The sequence below is a fragment of the Ustilaginoidea virens genome, chromosome 1, assembly GCF_000687475.1.
Source record: "Ustilaginoidea virens chromosome 1, complete sequence".
Taxonomy (NCBI): domain Eukaryota; kingdom Fungi; phylum Ascomycota; class Sordariomycetes; order Hypocreales; family Clavicipitaceae; genus Ustilaginoidea; species Ustilaginoidea virens.
Genome location: NC_057316.1, coordinates 4,530,163 through 4,552,673, shown reverse-complemented (window position 1 = coordinate 4,552,673; position 22,511 = coordinate 4,530,163). Strand labels below are relative to the sequence as shown.

General features: G+C 60.1%; 8 protein-coding genes across 8 annotated transcripts; 4 read left to right on the top strand and 4 right to left on the bottom strand.

Moving 5' to 3' along the window:
• Positions 1–261: 261 nt before the first annotated feature.
• UV8b_01033 (uncharacterized protein) lies at positions 262–1,784 on the bottom strand (the record flags this gene model as incomplete). The annotated part of the gene is made up of 3 exons (XM_043138531.1): positions 262–1,180; positions 1,318–1,568; positions 1,656–1,784. 3 exons carry the CDS (start codon positions 1,782–1,784, stop codon positions 262–264), a joined length of 1,299 nt encoding a protein of 432 aa, XP_042994465.1.
• Positions 1,785–2,159: 375 nt separating this feature from the next.
• Positions 2,160–3,473, top strand: UV8b_01032 (uncharacterized protein; the record flags this gene model as incomplete). The annotated part of the gene is made up of 1 exon (XM_043138530.1): positions 2,160–3,473. One exon carries the CDS (start codon positions 2,160–2,162, stop codon positions 3,471–3,473), a length of 1,314 nt encoding a protein of 437 aa, XP_042994464.1.
• Positions 3,474–3,996: 523 nt separating this feature from the next.
• UV8b_01031 (uncharacterized protein) lies at positions 3,997–4,643 on the top strand (the record flags this gene model as incomplete). The annotated part of the gene is made up of 3 exons (XM_043138529.1): positions 3,997–4,143; positions 4,273–4,470; positions 4,548–4,643. The coding sequence occupies 3 exons, from the start codon at positions 3,997–3,999 to the stop codon at positions 4,641–4,643; spliced, it is 441 nt and encodes a 146-aa protein (XP_042994463.1).
• Positions 4,644–5,209: 566 nt separating this feature from the next.
• On the bottom strand, positions 5,210–6,049 carry UV8b_01030 (uncharacterized protein; the record flags this gene model as incomplete). The annotated part of the gene is made up of 1 exon (XM_043138528.1): positions 5,210–6,049. One exon carries the CDS (start codon positions 6,047–6,049, stop codon positions 5,210–5,212), a length of 840 nt encoding a protein of 279 aa, XP_042994462.1.
• Positions 6,050–7,419: 1,370 nt separating this feature from the next.
• On the top strand, positions 7,420–11,321 carry UV8b_01029 (uncharacterized protein; the record flags this gene model as incomplete). Its single annotated transcript, XM_043138527.1, has 3 exons — positions 7,420–9,301; positions 9,367–9,441; positions 9,532–11,321. 3 exons carry the CDS (start codon positions 7,420–7,422, stop codon positions 11,319–11,321), a joined length of 3,747 nt encoding a protein of 1,248 aa, XP_042994461.1.
• Positions 11,322–14,742: 3,421 nt separating this feature from the next.
• Positions 14,743–16,386, top strand: UV8b_01028 (uncharacterized protein; the record flags this gene model as incomplete). The annotated part of the gene is made up of 2 exons (XM_043138526.1): positions 14,743–16,094; positions 16,194–16,386. 2 exons carry the CDS (start codon positions 14,743–14,745, stop codon positions 16,384–16,386), a joined length of 1,545 nt encoding a protein of 514 aa, XP_042994460.1.
• A 766-nt stretch (positions 16,387–17,152) lies between these two features.
• UV8b_01027 (uncharacterized protein) lies at positions 17,153–19,580 on the bottom strand (the record flags this gene model as incomplete). The annotated part of the gene is made up of 2 exons (XM_043138525.1): positions 17,153–18,778; positions 18,960–19,580. 2 exons carry the CDS (start codon positions 19,578–19,580, stop codon positions 17,153–17,155), a joined length of 2,247 nt encoding a protein of 748 aa, XP_042994459.1.
• Positions 19,581–20,244: 664 nt separating this feature from the next.
• Positions 20,245–21,877, bottom strand: UV8b_01026 (uncharacterized protein; the record flags this gene model as incomplete). The annotated part of the gene is made up of 3 exons (XM_043138524.1): positions 20,245–21,038; positions 21,140–21,800; positions 21,863–21,877. 3 exons carry the CDS (start codon positions 21,875–21,877, stop codon positions 20,245–20,247), a joined length of 1,470 nt encoding a protein of 489 aa, XP_042994458.1.
• Between the last annotated feature and the right edge of the window lie 634 nt (positions 21,878–22,511).

Sequence of the window (22,511 nt, the reverse complement as noted above, 5' to 3'; positions counted from 1 at the left end):
CCGTCCCAGCGCCCCCAGCTCCATGGCGCAGGCACCACACCCCAGGCCGGCCTGCTTCGAGCCGCGCCCTGTCCAGCCGTGCAGTGCAGTCAAAATGTCCGATTCAAGACATGGACAAGGCCAGGCCAACTTGGTCTCCCGAGAAAGAAAGCCCGCCGTCTTCCCGGAATCTCTTTCTAGTCGCTTTATGTCATCTTGCTCTTCACCAAAGCACCCCAAAAAAAAAAAAAAAAAAAAAAAAAAAACCCACATGGCTTCCGACTATGCGTCGGCCGTCAAATCTACATTCACCCGGCGCAGAGCATCCACTGCCCACTGAGGATACTCCGTCTTGTCCTTGTAGAGATTGGCAAAGAACTGGCGGATGTAGGCCGGGAAGCGATCCTCGACGATGGACTGGCGCACCTCCCTCATCAGGTTGAGCTGGTACCACACGTTGTGCATGGTGAGCAGGTGCGCCGACACAGTCTCCTTGGCCGCGTTGTGGTGCACATAGGCCCGGGTGATGCCCGTGCCGCCTTCTTCTCCCGGCCGGCAGCACATGCATCCGCACCCGGGCTCCAGGGGCCCAAAGTCGTTGGCATACCGCGCGTTTCGCATGTTCAGCACGCCGTGCTTGGTGATGGCGTTGCCGAACCGGGCCGTGCGCGTCGGCCACACGCAGTCAAACATGTCGGCGCCCAGGGCCACGCTGACCACGAGATCCTCCGGGTACCCGATGCCCATGACGTACCTGGGCTTCAGCTGCGGCAGGAGCGCCGTGCACGTCTCGACGACGCGGCAGTAGTCGTCCTTGGCCTCGCCGCCGCTCAGCCCGCCGATGGCGATGCCCGGCGTGTCCCGCGCCAGCATCTCGCGGCAGCATTCGCGCCGCATGTCGAGGTCCAGCCCGCCCTGGATGATGCAGAACAGGTTCTGCCGGTCGGGGTGCTTGTGCGCCGCCACGCACCTGTCAAGCCACCGGACGCTGCGCTCCATCGCCTCGCGCATGCGGGCCTTGTCCGGCGAAGTCGTCACCAGCACGTCGTCCAGCTGCATAATGATGTCGCTCCCGATGCTGTTCTGCAGGGACATGGAGTGCTCGGGCGTCAGCAGCATGGGCGATCCGTCGTGCGGGCTGAGGAACCGGACGCCCTCCTCGGTAATCTTGGCCAGCTTCAGCAGACTGACCATCTGAAAGCTGATTTATTTTTAACTTTTTAATTTTTTTTTTCGAGAGTACGGGGAGGAAGGGAGGGGGGGGGGGGGGTTCAGCAGTCGCAACTTTCGGCCCGGACCGAACCCCCGCGCGCGTGTCTGGAGTCCCCTTTCACTCACCCTCCGCTGTCTGTCAAGAGGTTGTGGTTCCAGCCTTGCAGCTTGTGGGCTCCGCCGACGGCGTCGAGAACTGCTTGGCCAGGCTTCAGTCCTAGGTGGTACGTGTTGTTCAGGCATAGCCTGCACCCGGTTGCCTCGAGCTGCTGGGCGGTGATGCCTTTGAGCGAAGCTTGTGTGGCCACCGGCATGAACACGGGCAGTTGAACCGGGCCATGCGGCAGAGTCAGGATAGAGGCCCGAGCCCGAGTTGTCTGGAGAAGACGTCAAGACTTTGCTTTTGGGTGAATGGGAACTCGACGAAATTTTTTCATCCAGACCAACACACGAGGTAAACCAACCGAGCAACTGGCCACGAGCTCAAAGGTAAGAGCCGGAGACGAAGAAATGCTGGCAGCCGTCTTCGCCGCGGCTCTCATTCTCTCGAGGAACAAGGCTTGCGCGGGGTTGCGGGCTGGCTTGATCGTCATTGAGAATCAAAGTGCTGACTTTCTTGCTGGAATTCGCGTTTGCCGATTTGGTGTACAAGATGCGAAGCAGTTTCGGTACCGATGCAGTCAATACCACCTTAGGTTAGGTACCTTTACTTTAGGAGACATGTCCTGAGGCACCGAGTAAGGTATCTGCCAAGAGGTAGCCAGGTCAGAATGTGGAGCCCAAGGTTCTTGGTTGGCCGGCTCATCACCGGCTGAGCCCATCGGCTACGCCACCCAATCGAAGCTCCCATCGTGGATTTTTTGGCTCCAACCGACTACTACAGAGGCCGTATTTCAAGCCGTCATTCCTCACAAGGCAATATTCTCTGCCAGCATTGAGCCTCCCAAGCACCCAGAATCAGTCGCACGATGGGGGGCCGTGCCCTTTCGCCCGGAGGCGCTTTGTTGAGAACCTCGCGACTCTTCTCAGTGCCGAAACCCCTTCCGGAGCCGCCGTCGACTAACCTTCACATTGGCGACCACAAGTCATCCACCATGACGAGGCAGTATCCTCGGCACCAGTCAATCACATCCCCGATATCGTCGAGAGAGAAGGGAGACTGGGGCTACAAGCGCCCGTTCCCCCTGAAATCCACCATGGCCACCTCCACCCCCTTTATTCGGATCAAGCAGGTCGACTCGATCGAAAACGTCACCGATTTTGCGTCCGCGGCCGACCACTCCCTGTCGCTGGAGAAGTTTCAAGAGTTGCGCGTCGCCATGTCCATTCCGAGAAGCAAAGAACTCAGGCTGTTTAGCGCCTCTTCCAAACGGACCGACTTGTGGCCAGTGTCCGTCTTCGAGGAGGACAGGGACTTTACGGATCCCAGGGGCGGCAAAGAGGACGACGACAAGAGGTGGAAGTTTAGAGGTCCTTGGCTAGCCAGACTCAGCGAGGGCGACTTCAACCAGTATCTGCGAAAGGCGGTGCATCCGAAACGCGCGCAGTTTCGCGCCCTTCTCAAGTCAAAGCTGGCCGAGGACATGACGGTGCGGCGGAACAAGAATGCCATGGAGAATGGCCTGCCGGCGCTGCCGAAAATCATGCCGCGCGACATCACAGAGGAGCAGTTTACCCAGTATCTGCGGAGCTTGCGCAACGATCGCGCCACCTTGTACGCCCTGGTTTCCGAGTTCCTCGACCTGGCGCCGCTCGGTGCCCCTGTCGGCGTGAAGGAAGCCCTGAGCAACTACATGTACCTGGAAATCACCAGCCCTTACGGCGAATCGGGCCCGCCATCTAGCCATCCGTCTGCGGGCATCAGCTATTTGCGAACCGTGTCCTTCATGGAGAACCACCCCGTCTACGGCCCCCAGGCACGTCGAACGCCGGTTCTTGCCCGGGTGGTGCTTCCCAAAATCGGCTACAATAGAGCCAAGCTTGGCGTCGGAGGCTTCGTTGCCGACGTTCCAGCCGGGCAAAACGAGTTCAACGTGAACTATAAACCCGGCAGATTCCAGAGCAGTCGCAAAGTCCTCAATGGCATAAGTCACCTTGACACGACAACCTTTGGCGGCGCAAAAGCCTTTGTCGAAACGCGAACCGCTCATGTTGACCCCAGCGGGAAGATTATTCTGGAACTTCGGGAGGCTAGCTCAGAGGGCCAAGTCATTGTCAGGGAAGCCAAGGGCCTTGTGGACATCTACGACCCGGAGAAACGCCAGAGCCACAGTGACGGGTAGTTGGGGGGATGGATATAGGCCGGGGCGGGCAAGTCAGGGAAGCAACACTGCCACGAAATACATAGCGGCATTCGGTCGATGGCTTCTTGGTCGAACGCGGATTGGTGAACGGATGGATGAATTGTAGCACCTATTATTGTACGTTGACAACAACAAGCAGCGAGACATTCCATGTAACTATAGCCATTGAGCCAGCCAAGACGTCAATATCCGCGGGCTTGATGCATCAAACTTGAGGCAGCACGGGAGTTTAACAGCACGCATACCGATGAAGTTGATTGGCTCCGCACGACTCCTTTAGAGTGGGGTGAGGCGGGAGAAAGCTTTGACTAGGATGGTCGGATGATCAGGTGACGAATCACGCACCCCGTCGTTTGGTAAGCCCTAATCCATGATGGAGGACCCACCTTCCACTCCCAAACCCACCGAGGGAGGATTTTGAGAATTTGTTCCGCGCCGCAGTTGACCTCTCTTCTCAGTCCATCCGCCCAACGACCACAGCAGTCCGTCCAATACCGCCAAAATGGGTCGCGTTCGCACCAAGACTGTCAAGAAGTCCGCCAAGGTCATCATTGAGCGGTACTACCCCAAGCTGACTCTCGACTTTGAGACCAACAAGCGTATCTGCGATGAAATTGCCATTATTGCCTCCAAGCGTCTCCGCAACAAGGTCAGCAATATCCCGGGAAAAACAGCCCGGACATGCACCGTGCCCGGAGCCCGCCCACGGCTGTCCATGACCCTCAAACACGTCCATAAAAGAAAGATGGAGCGAAAAGCTAACGGGGAAATTGCTCAGATTGCTGGCTACACCACCCACTTGATGAAGCGTATCCAGCGTGGCCCCGTCCGCGGCATCTCCTTCAAACTCCAGGAAGAGGAGCGAGAGCGCAAGGATCAGTACGTTCCAGAGGTGTCTGCTCTGGACTACACCCAGAGCGAGTCTGGCCAGCTGGAGATCGACTCCGAGACCAAGGACCTCCTCAAGCACCTGGGCGTACGTAGCCTCCTCAATCTTGTCGCCAACAAGAGCTTTCCCCCAATCGCTGACCTTGACCCCCTCAACTGCTGCAGTTCGATTCTATCCCCGTCAACGTCACCCAGGTTACCCAGAACAACCCCAACGAGCGTGGCAACCGCCGCTTCGGTGACCGCCCCCGCCGCGACTGACCGGGACATTGAATGAAATAAAAAAATAAACAACAAAAAAGTTTTCTTGACACGGCTATGGGATATTGGGCTTCTTGGCATTCGGTATGGTTTTTGCGGCTTTGGCGTCCGAGGACGGTAGTGAGTGCATAGATCTCAAAAGAAAAGATCTTCAATTCCCACAAGGTGTCGCTGAATCTCGAGACATTGACGTCGAGAGAGGATGCTTGATCGCCAAGACCTCGGTCTCTCTGCCCTCGTGCTTGCGTGTGGCCACCTTTTGGGCCACCTTTGGTGGTTGGTTTTGTCCAAGTCGGCAACAGAGGCAACGTCCGTGTTGCATGTTGCGTGACAGGTTGCTCTTTCCATCTCAGCTATTCGAAGTCACTTGCACGGGTACTGACACGAAGGCTTACGGGTGAATCGACAATCTTGTAGACTTGCTTGCTAGGACAAGCCATCATGTTGCACCAACCCAAACCCAGCGTCGACGCCACGTTGAAATGCAAGCATTTCTTTCCGCGACACCACATCACCCGTAGAGTACAACTATGGTGCGTTGGCGTAGGTGGATTGGAAATGAAGCTTCACGATCTTGGCCTCGGCCTCTCGGGCAGACTAAAGCCACGACCCTCAATCTGTAAATAGTCGTCGTCTGACCAAGTCGACGCGTCTTCCGGTCTTGGGGGCTTCGTCGCCTTCTCCCTGAGGACGACCTGAACCTTTTCTGCGCGCTCCGCGACACGACGTTCGCCCCGTTCCAAAGCCAGGGTCTCGGCATCGGCCGCGGCAAGACGACGCCGCTCGTCCAGCCTTTGGGACGACAGCTCGCGGGCCGCGCGGTCGGGCTCCGTCTCCGCGGGTCGCTGCTCGTCCAGCAAGTCGATCTGGATGTCCGGGATGCCCGCTCTCTCCCAGGCCGCCGTCTCGTTCAGCTGCACCTTGACGAACAGGGCCCGCCTCGCGCACGCCGCGGAGCACCACTTCTCGAGGTCCTCGCGCCTGACAATGTCGCCGCTCCCCATGAGCTTCCATTTCCCGCCGCCGCCGCCGCCGCCGCGGCCGACTTGGCGCCGCGGCCGCGCGCACAGCGAGTACCCGCACAGCCCGTTGACGTTGCGCTCCTGGACCAGGTCGTCGTAGTCCGAGGGCTGGAAAAGGCGCACGTGGGTCTTGAAGCCCGACGCGTCGCTCTGCGCGGGGCGGGCGGCCGTGCACGCCGGGTGCCTGACGAGGGGGTACTCGGACAGCAGGATGAGGCTGTCGAGGATGTCGCTCTCGAGGTCTTTGCGGTGCTGGAGCAGCTTGGCGTGCGCGAGGGCGATTTCTGCGGCCTGGGCGGGGGATCGCGCGCCCGCGGCCTGGGCGGCGGCGGAGCTTTTCAGGATGCTCGTCAGCTGCTTCTGCTTTGCCTCGATGCCGTCCATGCTGGAGAACTGGGAGGCGGGAGGCTGGAGGCTGGAGGCTGGAGGGTAGAGGCATGCGGATGAAGAGGGGAGGCGACTGCGAGTTGGCGGCGAGGGGAGTGGATTGTGTGGAGGCTTGCTTGTGCTCAGCCCGCAGCTGACTGGACCCCCACCAAAAGCATTGAACCGTCAAAGGATGCAGACAGAGCACACGCCAGGCAAAACTCAACTCGCGCGCGTCGGCAAAGGTGCAGAGCCCGAACGTGATAGCTCTCCACCGGTGGACAGTGATGTGATGTATGCGCGCAGCGGGCAGAGGACGGCGCTGAGGACGGCGCTGAGGACAGGGGATAGCACTGATTACCTACCTAGGTAGGTACGTACCTAGGTACTGTAGGTACGTTCCTCCTAGTGGACGCCGCCAGGCCGTTTGCGCCTTCAGTCAGCTCAACTGTCAGTGGCTGGGCGGTTTCGACTGTGCCAGAACAGGCTCGACAGACTCAAGTTCGACTCCAGCAATGTACTCGGTGAATGATTGCGATTAATACTTCTGCTCTGTCTGCATTTGGTCCCCGGCCTCCGCCGTTGTGCTCGCGTCCAGCCCGCTGCTCTCTGGTCATTTAAAATTTGAAGTTCAGCGGGGGTTGCACCTGCCTGACTAATCAACCAGCACCAACCAGTTGACAGTTGACGACGACGACCCAGCAGCCCGCCCGCTGACGTCGACACCGGTATTCCCCCGGACAGGCCAGTCTCCAGAGCAAAGCTCTCCAGTCCCCAGCCATTGACATATCGTATGTATTGACGGTACGGAGTACTCCGTGTACCAAGACTGTAGCATGATCGCCCCCCCCCCCCCCACACCAACCAGCACGACCACTTGACGCCAAGGCTCCAGTCCGTCGTGCAAGCCAACCAACTGAACCTGCACGACGCCTCGCAACCCTCGCAACCTCCCCTCTACTTGACTCCTCCGACACATTGGTCCTCCCCCGACCCAGGCGTTGCTGATTCTGCTTACCTGCCCTAACCGAAACCCCCGTCTTTTCTCCCTATCCTGGAATCAACTCAACCCTCTGCCGGAGCTCTCCTTGGACGCCTGCTTTGACTGGGCCGCGTCTGGCACGATACTGCTTCCTTGGATTGAAGGGCCTGTCGTCGTCGCCTCCAGCCCTCCGCTCCACCCTACCCTCCCGCTTCTGCTAGCTGAAGCTGACGAAAGCCGCCTTCGCCTTCTCCGCGTCCATCCATTGTACCTGTCCCCCCCCCCCTCCCAACCGCATCTGACGTCTCACGTTGCCTTGAAAATCGAAGAGAAACCCTTTTCCCCTCACAGCGGCAGACGTGTCACGAGGCCGTCCGTGTCGCAGGCTATTCTTCACCACGACGCCATGACGGTGCCGTTCCGCGTCAAGGCTCTCTACGAGTATAGCTCGCCGCACGACGATGACTTGAACTTCAATGTTGGCCAGATCATCACCGTCACTGAAGAGGAGGACCAAGACTGGTACGGTGGCCAGTACCTCGACGATGACGGCATCAAGAAGGAGGGCATCTTCCCTCGCAACTTTGTCGAAAAGCTCGAGCCAACAGCCCCTCCCCGTCCGACCAGAACACGTCCCAAGAGGGAACCAGATGTTGCTCGTCCAGCAGAGACTGTAGCACCAGCACCGCCCCCACCAGCTCCGACCGCCGAGAAACCTGCTTCTGTCGAGAACGTCGAGAACGTCGAGATCTCCGAACCAAAACCCGAACGGCCCGTGGAACGTGACATTGCTATTGCTGAACCTGAGCCTCCAGTCACGACCGTCTCGGCCGTACCGGTGGCAAGCAAGCCAGCGCAACCAGCCCTGGCAAAACCCCCCCCAAAGGTCGTTTCGCCGCCGGTGGCACCTGCGGCTGCTGCCGAACCATCAGGACCAAACCCGAGGGCCGGGCCTCCGTCCGCGTCCGAAAAGCCCTTGAGCAACTCATTCAAGGATCGTATTGCCGCTTTCAACAAACCTGCTGCCCCTCCTGTCGCACCTTTCAAGCCTACCGGCCTAGGAGGCGGTGCTGGTCCCTCGGCATTCGTCAAGAAAACATTTGTAGCACCTCCTCCGAGCCGGAATGCTTACGTACTGTCGCCCCGAGAGAAACCCGCTACAAGTGTCTACCATCGAGAAGAGGATCCCGAGATCAAGGAGAGGGAAGCTGAAGCTCAGAGTCAGGCTGAAAGGGCTGGACTCGTCCCTGCAGACCAGTCACATGAGGGTGGCGAGAATGACCAGCCCAAGCCGACGAGTCTCAAAGAGCGCATCGCCTTGCTTCAAAGGCAGCAGGTGGAACAGGCTCGACGCCATGCAGATGCCGCTGCCAAGAAGGAGAGGCCCAAGAAGCCGCAGAAGAAGAAACCTGATACTGCGGCCCAGGGGGATGAAGGCGTCGCCGAGACTGGTGAGGGCGCACTTCTTTCGCCTTCGCTGGAGCGTGCTGAAACTGGGGAGACGGAAGCCGGGACCTCGACAGACGAGGCCAATGTTAGGTCGCTCTCCCTACCTAGACGACGAGCCTCCAAGGGCCTGGCTGTCGATGAGTCTCATGACGGGAATGAGGCCGACATGTCTGGTGCTGGCGACACGACAGAGGGACAAGATGATCTTACAGAACGCGAGGATAGCGAAGAGCCTTCAAGAAATGTGCGCCGCAGACCAACGTCACATACGACAGCTGCCACGGTTCCTCATCATGAGGCCGAAGCCAAGACCGCTGCCACGCAACCCGTGGGGCAGCAGGACGAGGAAGAAGGCGAAGACGAGGAAGACGACGTGGATCCCGAAGTCCGGCGCAGGGAGGAGCTGCGGGCGCGAATGGCAAAAATGAGCGGTGGAATGGGATTCCATGGCATGTTTGGGGCTCCGATCCCCCCCATGGCAAAACCTCCATCCAAAAAGAAGACTCCCAAGGCTGTAGAATCTGCTATGGAGGAGGAGCAAGATACGGAGAAGAACACCCTCTCTCGCGCCGGTGCTCCACCTATTCCGACAGCAATGGCATTGCCTGGGATGGGAAACGCTCTCGCTCCAAGTCGAGGCCGCCATGATGAGCAAGAGGGCGGCGAAGATGATGTCGGCGAAGATACCCCGGGCCCCTCGAGAACAGCACCGCACTCATTGCCAGCCCGTGCGTCAGGGCACAGAGATGATGCCGATGTTGAGGAAGAGGAGCAGGAGGAGCAGGAGGAGGAGGAAAGGGACGGAGAAGCGATGCAGGCCCCTATTCCCGACACTGCCTGTAAGCGCCCCGTTCCACGCGCTTTCCCTTGTGTCAGAGAAAACGGAACACTAACTAATCCGTAGCTCCCCGTCGAGGTCTCAGCGGAGCTCCGCCTCTTCCTGGCGGCCGAGCCGTACCTCCTCCGGTTCCCACCGAGTGTATGCTGCCTCCTCACACTTCTCGTCACACCCCTTTCTACCCTCTCCAACCCAACTTATACTGACAATGTCTTGACTAAAACAACAAAGCTCGTGCACCGCCTCCTCCTCCGCCGCTTCCTGCTGAGATTAAAGCGCCCACTGACGGATCAGAATCGGATGATGAACTATCTGGCGGAGGGAGAGACAACGTCCCGGGGCAGGTTGGTGTTCACGCGAAGCGGTCACCGCCCATGCCGCCGCAACCTGCTTCTGGTCTGCCGACGAGGCCGCCACCCCTTTCCCCCCGTCCCGACGACTTGCCGGCACAGTCGTCGGCGGCGGCTGCTGCGAGTAAACGCACAAGTCGACCACCTCCACCGATTCCAGGATCTGCTCCAGCTCTTCCTCCTGCTACGAGCAGGCCACCTCCTCCGCCGCCCCCTCCAGCGGGAGACTTGAGGCGGCAGTCAACGCTTGATGCCGCCGTGGCCACGCCGTCCCGGCCACCGCAGGCGGGCGAGGAGGAGGATGAGGAAGTCACGGAATACGAGGGTGACTACGACACCGACATTGCCTCGTCAGCCCCGCACAAGGATGCCTTGAAGGCTCACGCCAGAGAGTCAAGTGTAGAGGATAATATGCTCCAGTCGCCAGTCCGGGAAACGCCACCGAGCATCCCACCGCCCGTTCCGTCTGCCGCGGCTCCCCGAGCCGTTCCTCCTCCCATTCCAAGCCAGCCGCCAACTCTGGGGGACAAGAGGCAATCCATCGACGTTCCTCGTGCGGCACCTCCCCCACCTCCCACACCAGCAAAGGACGCCCCTGCGGGAGCAGCTCGGGATACGGATGAGTACGACCCCTACAACTACGCCTCGCCCCTGCCGCCACCGGCTGCTCCTCCCGCGGGATCGACCTACAGCCACAGGACGCCCAAGATTGACGAGGATAAAGACTACTTTCCGGGACCAGCAGCCGCCGTACCCGGATCATCTGTCCCGGAGCGACGACCACCACCGGCCGCAACGCCTGGCCGCGCCGCTGGCAACAGGCCATCCTTGGACCTGCCCAGGACCAGCACAAGCAACAGAAGATCGATGGATATGCACAGGCCATCCGTGGAGTCGGACTTTATCGCCAACGATGTGGATCTGGCGGTCCAAAACGGATGGTGGAAGCAAGCGAACCAGGTACCTCCCATATTCCAGGGCCGCAAGGACATACACTACGAAAGCGAGGAGACGACGACGACCAACCAAGGTGCCAAGACGGTGACGAGGCGAGACGTCTTTGTCCTTTTCCAGGACTACTCGCAGACGATCGTGACGGTCCGGTACGACCCGTACAACCCATCGGATGCCGAGCTGGACCAGCGACACGAGGCTCCGCCCAGGGCTCTTCGCCAGGACCAGATGGAGGAGTTTCACGAGCGGTACGGGCGGCAGATATCCGACGCGGCCACGTCGAAGAAGGACACGGTCGTGGGCGACGGCACGCCGCAGGGGTTCGTGCTGGAGATGCTGCGGCCGCTCAGCGGGGCGCTGCCGCCGGTGGGCACGCGGTCCTACGGCGCCCTCGTCTACGCCAACATGGCCAACGCGTCGATCCAACAGCAGGACGTGATCCGAGCCGGGGACATTATATCGTTCCGCAACGCCAAGTTCCAGGGCAAGCACGGACCGATGCACGCCAAGTACTCGGCAGAGGTGGGCAAGCCGGACCACGTGGCGGTGGTCGCGGAGTGGGACGGGACCAAGAAGAAGGTGCGAGCGTGGGAGCAGGGGAGGGAGAACAAGAAGGTCAAGATGGAGAGCTACAAGCTGGACGACCTGAGGAGCGGCGAGGTCAAGATCTGGCGCGTGGTTCCGCGAAGCTGGGTCGCGTGGAACATGCAGCCGTAGTGGAGCTGGAGAGCCAGCCGCTCTAGATGGATACCAGGGGTTTAGGTGAATGCGTCGGGACGGAGGAGCTGGATGGACAATGTGAGTCATGATTGTTGACGCAGGCAGGATACGCGACAGCCAGTTGGGACGGCGATGAGGATGAGGATGAGGATGACGTTGACGTTGACGTTGACGTTGACGTTGACGATGACGATGACGATGACAATGCCGCTGCCGCTGCTGCTGTTGTTTGTTGGCCAGCCGAATGGGCTGGTTGTGAGTTGGCTGTATGAACAGGCGCGGATTGCCGGGTAGCATAGGTTACGTTAGGTAAGGTTAGGCTAGGTTAGGTAGTTTGTTGGGAGAGCTGCTCCGTGAGCTCCGCGAGGGCTGCGTAATCTGCACGCCGCGTATGCCGCGATCCCCGGTCCTGTCGTGTTTTCTACGTTGGCCAATTTTTTTTTTTTTTTTTTTTTTTTTTTTTTTTTTTTTGCCCGTCTCTTCCGGTTTTGGCCCAGCTCGACTTGCGCGACTTCCACGACGGCCCGGGATGCCAGATGCCATGGCCAGCCGAGTCGCCATGACCTCACATGACCTCTCCTGACCCGAGCTGTCCTGACCTGACCTGTCATGTCCTCTTTTTGCGGGGAGGGAGAGGGAGATGCACACGCCAGGACGGCCGGGGAGCCGGCACCGCCTCCTCGGGTATCAACGCACCCGCTGCACAGAGACATATTGGCATCGACGGCGTCACAGATGGTGATGGTGGGCAGCACGCGAAAAAAAAAAACAGGAAAATGAGCAAGAAAAGAAACAAAGAAGAAACAAAGACGAGAGAGAGAAACAAGGAAAGACACGGAAAAAAAAAAGAAAATAAAAAAAAAAGAAGGGGGGGCAGCTAGCTTAACTGCAACAAAATGAAATGAGATAAAATAGGATAAAAAAAATAAAATAAAATAAAACAAAACAAAAAAATAAAATAAAATAAAATAAAACGAAAAAAAAACCAAATGGAACAAAATGAAATAAAATTAAAAACGTGCTACAAGTCGGAGACGCAAGCCGCGTCTCACGCATCAAGACAAGAAACTCGACGGGCGGCGCGACCAGGCGGCGAATCGGGGGTCGACACGAGGTCGGGCAGCAAGAGGCGGCGTGCTGGGCGGTGAGGCAGCGGGCGGAACTGGGCGGCCGGGAGGGAGGAAGCTGCCCGGGACGTGCTGGTGGATGTGCGCAGGCGGCGCATTACAGCGCAGTGCAGGCGGCGCGGCGAGAGACGTCAACTGCGAGGGAGACGGAAGCTGGAGCTGAAGCTGGCATGGAAGCTGGTGAGTTGATGAGCTGACGGTGTCGATGGATGACGAGACAAATGGACAAATGGCCATGCCGAGAGCCATCACGGAATCTGGCAACTGCCAGCCGACAGGGGCCAGCCGACAGGGGCAGGTCAACTGTATTCAATGACAGGTGCCAGGACTGGCGGGTGGGGGGGGACGGATGCAGGGCTACCAGGCATTATTAGGGGGTCTGGTACATACATGGCACCTACCTGGCACCTACAGGCTGCTACAGTAGGCACTTGCACTTGCACTGCGCTGCATCGAGTCCCCAGCTGGCTGCAGCTGGTACAGGGGTGACGTAACAAGTACGCCCGGTGCCTCGAAACTACCAGCAGTCAATATGTATCAATAGTGCTGCAGGTCCAGAGGCACCACCAGCAAGCAGCAAGCAGCAAGCAGCAAGCAGCAAGCAAAGTTGAAGCAACCAGCTGTCCTACGCGGGGGAAGCAATGCTCCCTCGGCCGTCATATGCCGCCGGGTCAGAGCGAGGCGGCCGATGCAATGCAATGAAAAGGCAGAGCACGAGCCAGGCAGCAGCAGCAGCAGCATTGCTCCCGTCCGCGCCACCGACCACCGACCACCAGCTCCAACCCGGACGTGCTGCCGCCCGCGTCATGTTTGTGCGGCCATTGCACCGACACGCTCCAATTGGGCCACTGACGTCGTCGACAGCCGACGATGCGATGCTCATGATGCAGCGTTGCAGCGTTGCCATGCACGCCCGTGGCCATGTTCCGACGGCCCTCGCCCAACCAGCCTCGGTCCAGTCCGAGGTTTCCCTGGCCCCAAGGGTGAGGGAGGGGTGGTTGAACTTGGCCATCAATGTCAAGGTTTCTGGAGCGCTATCTGTCCCGCATCGGAGCCCAGGGGGCGGGGGGGGGGGGGGGGGGGGAAGGGGGCCAGAAAGTTGGCAAGCTGCACCACCGACATCCGTGCCAACCGAAGTCGAGGGCTGCAACCTTGGGCGGAAAAGGCTTATGATGGCACGACATGCCCCAGAACCCGCTTCTTGGGTTGCAACCTGTGCCTTTGCGTGTTGTCCAACTCCGTCGGCTTGCAAGGCAGCCTTGTGGTTGGGTTTCCTGCTCGGCCTTTGGGGGGGATGGGGCCCGACCAGACGACGGCCGTGGTCGGGCTGCGTTGGCCCATCGATCGATTCGCAGCGCTGGCCGGTCAGAGGTCGAAGCGGTCGAAGCGGTTGAAGCAGGCGTCTGGTGCCGAAGTGCAGGTGCCTTGTGTTGGCAGCGGCCTGACCACGGCCAACGTCACGTCACCCCCCCGGGGGCGCCAGGTTGGTCGAGCTGCTTCGGCTACAGAGGACAGAGGACAGAGGACAGAGGACAGAGGACAGAGGACAGAGAAAAGTTGGAACCGAGGCAGCAGAGGCAGCCAGGGCAGGGCCCTTGGGCACGCCCCGAGTCTGGAACCGGCAACAAGGGTCGTCGTCTCCGACAGGCGCCACGAGTCCGCGACAGGTCAACTGGTCCCTGGCTTTGAGTCAGGTTGACTTGGGTGCCCTGCGGGCCTGCGAGCACGAGTACAAGCACGAGCAAGCCTGGCGCCATCCGCAATCCGCAATTCGCTGTTTGCATTTTGCATCAATCCGTATTGCCAGGGATGCAAGGCGTGCCAGGCCGAGAGTCACGTCTCGTCTCATCTCGTCTCGTCTCGTCCGCAGAGGCGCTCACGGCTCGTGCGCTTCTCAACTCGACCTCGACCTCGACCTCGACCTCGGGGGAAGGAGGCATCGGGCATCGCAGCGCTTTCCTTTTCGGTCCGCCGTATATCTCGCTCGCTCCATCTCCTTCCCCTTCCGGCTGCTGGACTCATTTGCCCTCATTTGCCTTGATTTGCATGGGACTCTCATCTGGGACTCATCTGGGACTCATCTGGCATTCATCCTCTCGTCTCGCCGCCTTTTGTTTTCACGGCGAGCCAAGTTCAAGTTGCCCTGCCCTACAAAGTAGAGGTGCCAATCTCGGCCGTTCGCTGCGTGGCAGTCCTCTGCCCAAGACGTCTCTATACAACAACAACAACAACAACAACAACAACAACAAATATCTCCTCTTCCACCCCGAGTCGTAACATCATACCTCAGCATGGCAGCCTCCTTGTCCCAACATCCAAGACGCAGCCCCAGAGCAGCAACACCCCAGACCCTGCCTCAAGAACGACCTGCCTCGCCCCAATCATCCTACCGCTCCTTCACATCATCCGAAAGGTCAAGTGAGCTGTCTACCGCCCTTATCCTCGCAAGAGCCGACGACGCCCCTTCATCCTACCATCGTGGATCGACCAGGGAGCCGCAGCGACCAAGGGCCGGCAACGGTGGAAGCAGCTGGAGCTGCTCTCGGACACGACAAGGAGAAAAGGCCCACGGCGGCGGAGAGGCATCGCCGCCACCCGCCATGACCTATTCTCCCCCGTCGCCGCCAGCCTCCATGCTCTCAGTCGACACGTACGACTCTCGATTCTCCGAGTGCGGCCTGGACCATGGCGTCGCTCACGGCTACAACGCCAGCTCTGCTCCGGACGATTCCAACCCTGTCCGCTGCCAACCGCCGGCCCAGCATGATGCCATTCCGAAATATCTTCCAGAGTACCGTCCTGGACCTGCAGAGTCCCCCGTCAGGCCTTCCGACCCCGACCTGTTCCGTCACTTGTTCCCCTCCATGGATCGTCTATCCATTCGTCACGACGACGGTACACCAGATGGCAACATGAATCTCCGCGTGGATACTGTTGTGCGACCTGGCTCGAGCAGGCGCCGCCGACCCGCCACCATTCAACTGTTTCACCTCCGCATGCACGACTTGGCCAATCGCGAGTTTTCCCTTCGCCGGTACTGCCGCGAGTCTGGCAGAGAGGTGTGCTTTTCGAAGCGCACGTACAACCCCGCCTCGGCCACTCACCATTCGGTGTCATCTATCCTGCGTTCCGTCAAGGCGCCTTTTAGGCGCTCCAACGCATCGGATTCGTCCTGTCTGTCGTTCAAGACTTGCTCCTCGTCCGCACCACGGCCGTCCACTGCCAGCACCACGGCAGCCAAGTCGGCCGTCTCTTCATCGGGCGGCACAGATGTGTCTGATGGCTCCTGGGCGCGGGCCCCGGCAGTCCCGCCGCCGTCGGTGCCTCTCGTTCCGACAGAGACCATCAAGCTCGAGTTTGGAAACTACGCCCGGGTCGAGGTTTCTCGTCGCAACCCGAAGCGCTACGAGTTTGAATGGTGGGGCCACCGGTACGCATGGAAGCGAGCACATGACAAGACGCTCAACACTTTTTCGTTCCATCTCGTGCGGGACGGAGTAAACCGGCCGGTTGCCCATGTTGTGCAGGAGACGCAAAGTCCTAGCCAGATTGAGGAGGAGAAGCTGGCAGGCGGATGGATTCCACCTTGCTACATGTGGATAAGCGATGAATCTGTTATTGAAGCCATGACGGATGTGGCGGAGTAGGTTTTCTGATTTTTTTTTTTTTTTATATTCCCTCCTCCTTTCCCCCTTTCCTGGAATAGTCAGACCATCTCATAGTAGACTAACCTAATTTCTAGCATCATTGTCGCTACAGGGCTCGTGGTCCTGGTTGACGAATGCATCCGCGAGCAATGGCCGTCTGATAAAAAGCCCACCTACGGGTCGGCCCCGCTCCGGGTCGGCCCCGTGATTCGCCGTGGCTTGTTTAGCCGCCACGGACAGTCTTCCGGCAAGCCTTTTCGCCTAGGCAAGGCGGTTGCCGTTTATTAAAGAATCCGACAGACACGGGAATACAGCACACGATCGAAACGATTTGCACAATGGCGCATGGACGAGTTACAGCATGGCAATATGACGACAGATGTACGCATGATGGGCGGGAGTGACTGTATTTCAAGGGAAGGCGCACGGGGCTGTCTGGAAAGGCGTTTGAAAGCATATGCATGATTGGAATTCAAGGGGCGTTTGAATGGCGGCTTTTGGCCGAGTGTGCGCGCCCACGAGAATCGCTTTTGAATACGCTTCAATTCATGCCTACAATGGTGATGGATCCCGTTTTCTTGACCTTTTATTTTTTTTTCCTTTTCTTTGGTCTTTACGGCTGCGTTGCCAGCCATGACTGTATGAATAAACTGGTCTAGCTGCAGATGAGCAAGCAATTATGTCGGGGGCCTTTACTCGCCGTGGCTTTTTGAACACTCCGTTTCGTCTTGCACGTCCTTGTTATATCCCTGCCTCCATCTGGGACAAGCCGCGGGAGGAGTCAGCCGCCGGTAGGTTTGAGCAAATCGCCCGCGTCCATTTTGGCTGGTTTATCCTGAGTCTTGGCGTGCAACATGTTTCGGGAGAGGGGCCATTGTTGCGTCGACAATTCCATCTGGCTTGGAAGACTTGGTTCAGAATGTGACTGCTGTTGCTGCGGTCGCCATTCTGCCCGACCTTGCCAGACAATTCGGGTGCAGACATCTCTGTTGCGTCGCGCGTTCAACCGTGGCTTTGTAAGGTGGCAGGCAGGCAGGCAGGCAGTCCCCCGCCCTCATTGCACGCCCCAGTCCTCCTCCCCGCCCGCCTGGCCGATCCAGCTCCCGAAATCCAGCTTCATCAGCAGCCGGTCCACGCCGCCCAGCCGTCCCGGCACGGGGGCTCGTTCCTCAGGGGCGGCGGCGGCGGCGGCGGCGGCGGCGTCGTCGTCGTCGTCGAGCCCGTCGTCGGCGGGGCTGCCGTCCCCGTCGGCCAGCAGGTCGGGGTCGGTCTCGAGGGCGCGCAGGGCGTCGACGACGGCCCGGATGCCCCGCTTGACGCTGTGCTCGACGGAGCGCAGCGAGGCCAGCACCTGGGCCTGCTCGCGGGCGAGGTGGGCAGAGGCGTCTGGCGCGCCGGCGTCGCGCTCCAGGTCGAGCGAGGTGAAGAGCGCGTGCAGGCGGTGCATGTGGGCGACGAGGCGGTCGATGTGGGTGAGGAGCGCGTGGAGCGGCTGGGTGAAGGACGGCTGGGTGAGGAGGAGGCGGCGGACGAGGGTGCGGAGGTAGAGCGTGTGGGCGGCGGCGAGGGCCTGCGGGTCGGCGGAGGCGGGTGCGGGGGCCGGGGCCGGGGCCGGGTCCGGGGCCGGCTTAGGGTCGCGGTCGCGGTCAGGGTCGCCGAGCAGCCAGCCCTGGAAGCTGTCCCACGAGCCCTGGACAATCTCCGTCTGCAGGTACGTCTCCGTCTCGCCGAGGAAGAAGATGGCGGCGCTGGCCGTGGTCCAGGAGCTGCGGAGCAGCCAGGCGCGGTGGGACCAGCGCTCGCGGAGCGCCGCCGCGCCGTCGGACGCGCCGCGGGGCGCCGGGCAGTGGCGCCGCAGCGAGGTGCTCTTCCACAGGTCCGTCAGGCGTATGTGCGCGCGGCGCATGGCCAGCAGGTACGAGTTGATGCACGAGTACAGCTGCACGTCGGACGCGGAGATGACCATGTCCAGCGGCGGCGGGACCTCGAGGCTCAGCGCGGCGGGCGCCGAGAAGAGCATGCTGCGGAAGGGGGACGCGGCCAGCAGGTTGGCGGCCTCGACGTCCAGCCCCCGGCCCGTCATCAGCGCCGCGGGCGGCTTCGACCGCGTCAGGTGCAGCTCCACCAGGCTCCTCGCCAGGTCGAGCTGCTCGTCCTCGTCGGCGTGCTGGCCCTGCAGCGACACGAGCACGGCCCAGGTCCGGCTCAGCACGGCGGCCACCTCGCCGTCCCGGACGGCCACGCCGCCCCATCCCTGGTCTCGCCCGCGCTGCGCGGGGTTGCCCGCCCTGCGCCAGCGGTTGCGGACCCGCTCGTCTGCCTCCTGCGTGAGGGCCATGGCGAACTCGCCGCGGCCGAGGAGGAAGAAGTCGCGGAGGAGCTGCATCATCTCCGCCACCCTGGCCAGCGGGAGCATCTTCTGGAGCGTGTTTTGCGACAGGGAGACGCGGATGGCCTTGATGGCTTTGGAAAAGTCTGCGCTCTCGAGGGGGAACGAGAGGCGCGACAGCTCGGACAGCTTGGCCGACACGTGCGCCGCGCCGTCGGCGGGTGCCGAGTCGGCGCCACTGGCGCTGTTCATGGCTCGGACGTGGTTGAGAGACTTGCCAATGAAGAGCATCGAGGCGGCCGTCGCGCCCGTGACAAAGGACGGGAGACGGTCCGCCGCGCAAATGTAGTCCTGAGGGGGGGGGGAGTTTTTCTCATCAGCCAACGAACGACCTTGGAGCGTGGGAGTTGAAGAGAAGAAATCAAAAAAATAAATAAATAAACAGTGAAAATAGGGGGAAAAAAAGTAAAGCAAAGCAAAGAAAAGAAAAGAGAAAAGCAAAAGCAAAAGAAAAAAAAGGAGGACCTCTCACCTCGGCCGGCCCAGGCGCCCTTTGCACAAAAAAGTCATCCGTGCCAAACGTCGGCAGCCTCCCGTACAGCACCCAGGCGGACACCTGCTTCAACCACGCCGTCTCGGCCACGCAAACCAGGCTCCGCGCCGCGTCCGCAACGTCTCGATAGCCGCTCTGCATCTCGTCTCTCAGCCGATCAATCAGCGCGGCCCCCCTGCACGGGCTGCCGGCAGCCATGACAAATCTCACGGTATCCCACAGCCACTCGAGCCTCCTCGTCCACTGCTGAAACTCGCCCATGACGGCCGTCAGAGGCACAATGTTGTACGCGCCCACCCACTCCGGGTCGTCTCTCAGGATGCCTCGCTCCACCTCGAGCACCTTTTCCCGAAACGCGTCCAGGTGGACGGCGCGCACGGCGGTCGCGACGGCGCGGCATATCGTGCTGGCGTGGGAGGCGGACACCTCGGCCGAGTAGGCGGCGAGCTTGGCCACCAGGTCGCTCAGGTGGCCGGCGGACGAGAGCAGCTGTCGCTCGGGGGGGGTGATGCCTGCGAGGGCATCGGCTTCAGGCGACGCCGGGTTGCGCAGCAGAGGCGACGGGTGGCCGGAGAGGGACAGGAGGATTTCCTGCAGCATTTCCCGCCGGGACCGGATGGGGGGCCGGGGGGGGGTTTGGACTTCAGCGTGCGAAGAGGGCCTCGTCAGGGAGTGCGCGCGAGTCTAGCGGCTGCGCCTTTTTGCGCTGGAGGGCGTCTTTGATGTCGTGGATGATGAGGATGATGACGCCGACGAGTTCGAATCGGCACATGGATGGTTATCGTGGCGGAAGGGGGGGGGGGGAGGGGGGGGTGCTCAGCTGGTACACCGCCCGAGGGCCCGGTAGGATCAGAGGGCCGGAGCATCGGCCAAAGTTGTAGATTGCAGTCGGTGATGTGATGCGTCTCGAGGGGGTTCGAGTTGTTGCGAGGCCGCCCGTGGGTCGCGCCGCACGTGACCGATCCACCTTTATACGGTCCGTAACTCCGTACTGTTTCCGCGATGAAAGACCGTCCAGGCCCATCACGACTGATTAGCTTGCTTGTCGTTCGGAACCCGCGATGCATACTGCGGCTATGTAATAGCTACTGTTTGTTTAGCTACTCCTCCCTGTACATTTAGGTATACCATAAAAAGTCATCCGGACAATTGATCCCCACCCGTCCCTTCGCCGCTCTTCCCCCCCGGCACATCCAAGCAAAGCCAACTTTGTCCCCGTCCCCCTCCTGCCCACTTGCCAACACCTGGCCCATCTCCTTGAGCATCATGAGCCTTTGGTGCCCTTTAAGCTTCCACTGCCCTCGCGTGATGCAGCTTCCTCTTCCCCACTTGGCTTTTCGCCCCCTCCAACAATAACTTGTCCTCCACCCTTCACGTTGCCTACAACCATACCTTTGGCTACGCTCTTGAGAATGGCACGACGAGACACGCCAGTGATATCAATGTACACCAAGCCGACATTCTTGAACCCACCGCCCAGATCGCGCGAAACCTCGCCGGCTTCAGGGCCCCACTTGTGCTCGACGACTTGGCTCACGCTTGTCGTGGTGCTGGTGAGCAAACTGCGGCCGGCCTGCTCCATTCCGTCCACAACGGTGTTGAAAGCCATCAGGCTCTTGTTCAACATGCCGGGTTTGTAGGTTTCGACCACGTTGCCATCCTTGTCGTAGCCCCTGGCGCGGCCGTCCTTGCGCCTGGAAAGTGCGGCGCCAAAGCTCTGGGCAACCTTGACGATGGAGCCGACCGTGGCGGCGGACAACCCTGCAGCTTTGTTGGAATATTGGTTAATCTTGCGAATGTGCGCGCGGGTGGTGGGCGTAAAGGTGACGGGTTTGGTGTTGGGCTGTGTCTTCTTGGTCAAGTGGTCGGCTTGGTTGTTGAGGGCCTGTGCCACGCAGTCCGATGTGGTGATGAGCAGACGGGACGCTCTCACACCCATGTTGACGATGGACGACTTTTTGTATGCGGGATGCATCCTGTCCGCTTCATGGTATGCTGAAGCGGGCTGGACGTTGATTGCTTGCGAGGCGTCGGTGGGGAGAGCAATTTCCACAGGGTCTAGAGTGCAGAAGACGTGTTAGTCGGCAGCATCTTGTGTTGAAGCTTGTGTCAAGGCCCCTCTCGTCGGGGGGGGGAGGGTACTGGGGGTTGCACTGCACCTTTGGATCCGGGCTGTATGGCACCGTCGTCCACCTGATATCCGTCGCTCAGCTCGCCAATGACACTGCCATCTTCCTCGTCCACCAGCACGATGCGTCCACCCTTTGCAGCGGAGCTCAGGCTGCCCTGAACATATGCCTCGCCCTTGGTAAAGTTACCAGGGTCATACGCAGGCAGCTCTTCGCCGGCCGCCTCCCTGGCCTTGTCGATCTGGGATGCTGCTGCGTGGGTTGGCGCCGTCCTGCCAGGCTTTGGCGGCGGAGCGCACTCCAAAAAGGCCGTGCACTGCGCCAGGATGGTCTCAAAGGTGTCTACATCTTCCTGGATGCCCGGGCGGCTGCCGACGGCCGGGAACTCGATGCGGGTGAAGGCGCCGCTTTCAGGGCCGAGATCCCATCGGGGAATCAGGTAGCTCGTCGGCGGCTGATGATAAATTTGCGTGGTGGCAGGTAAGGGCAGGTCCAGCTCGGGAGGTAGATGAAGGTGCAAGTAAAAGTCGTCTTCGCCGGCACCAATGCCCGACGGGTCAGCATATCCAGAAGACGTAGGAACCATGAGAAGCGACAGGGTCTGCGGCCCGCTTGGGGTGAGGGACTGCTCATTGCCGTTGACGATGTGGTAGGCCTTGATGTCGTCGACGGCATAGAGAAGCTTGGGGTCCTGGGAACGTTGCATTAGCGGTGGTGAAGCAGATGATGGGTGTGTGGTAGGGCGAGTCTCACATGGCCGGAAGCCATTATGCGGTGCGAGAAGACTTGATGCTTGAAAGGGGGGCGGGTGATGACAGTTGCGAACATGGATTGAATATGAATTGCCCTGAATTGAGTTGTCGCGGGGTTGTTGCGGGCCGCGGGGCAGGTGGCGGGTGGCGGGTGGCGGGTCCGACCAGCTGGGGTCGGTAGGTGGCAGCTGGCGGTGGCGATGACGATGACGATGACGATGACTATGACTATGACGACACTGAGCTTGGACGACAAACGGTTGCCTCCCTCTTGCCTCTGTTCCCCGCAGACAGGACTTTTTTTCGGAATGGGAAATTGAAACGACCATAGAACTGACGAGGAGAAGAGGACCCCCTTTTGTTCTTCTCATACACAGACGCTGCAACAGTCCGAACAAAAGTAAGCGCCTCGCCGAATCGCGCCGAATCGAGCAAACAAAGCAATGACGGCCCCTGCCCGGCCCATGCCCGGCTCCTTGGCAGTCATTGGTTGTCTAGGCGCCAGAATCGGTTGAACTTGACAAGCCCCAAGTTCCAAGTACCTCCCAAGTACACCATGCAACGGCTCAACGGCTCACTCAGGCCGTCACCACCACAATTAACACCAACTAGGCCCTGACTAGTAGTAGTAAGCAGGTACTGAAAAATCG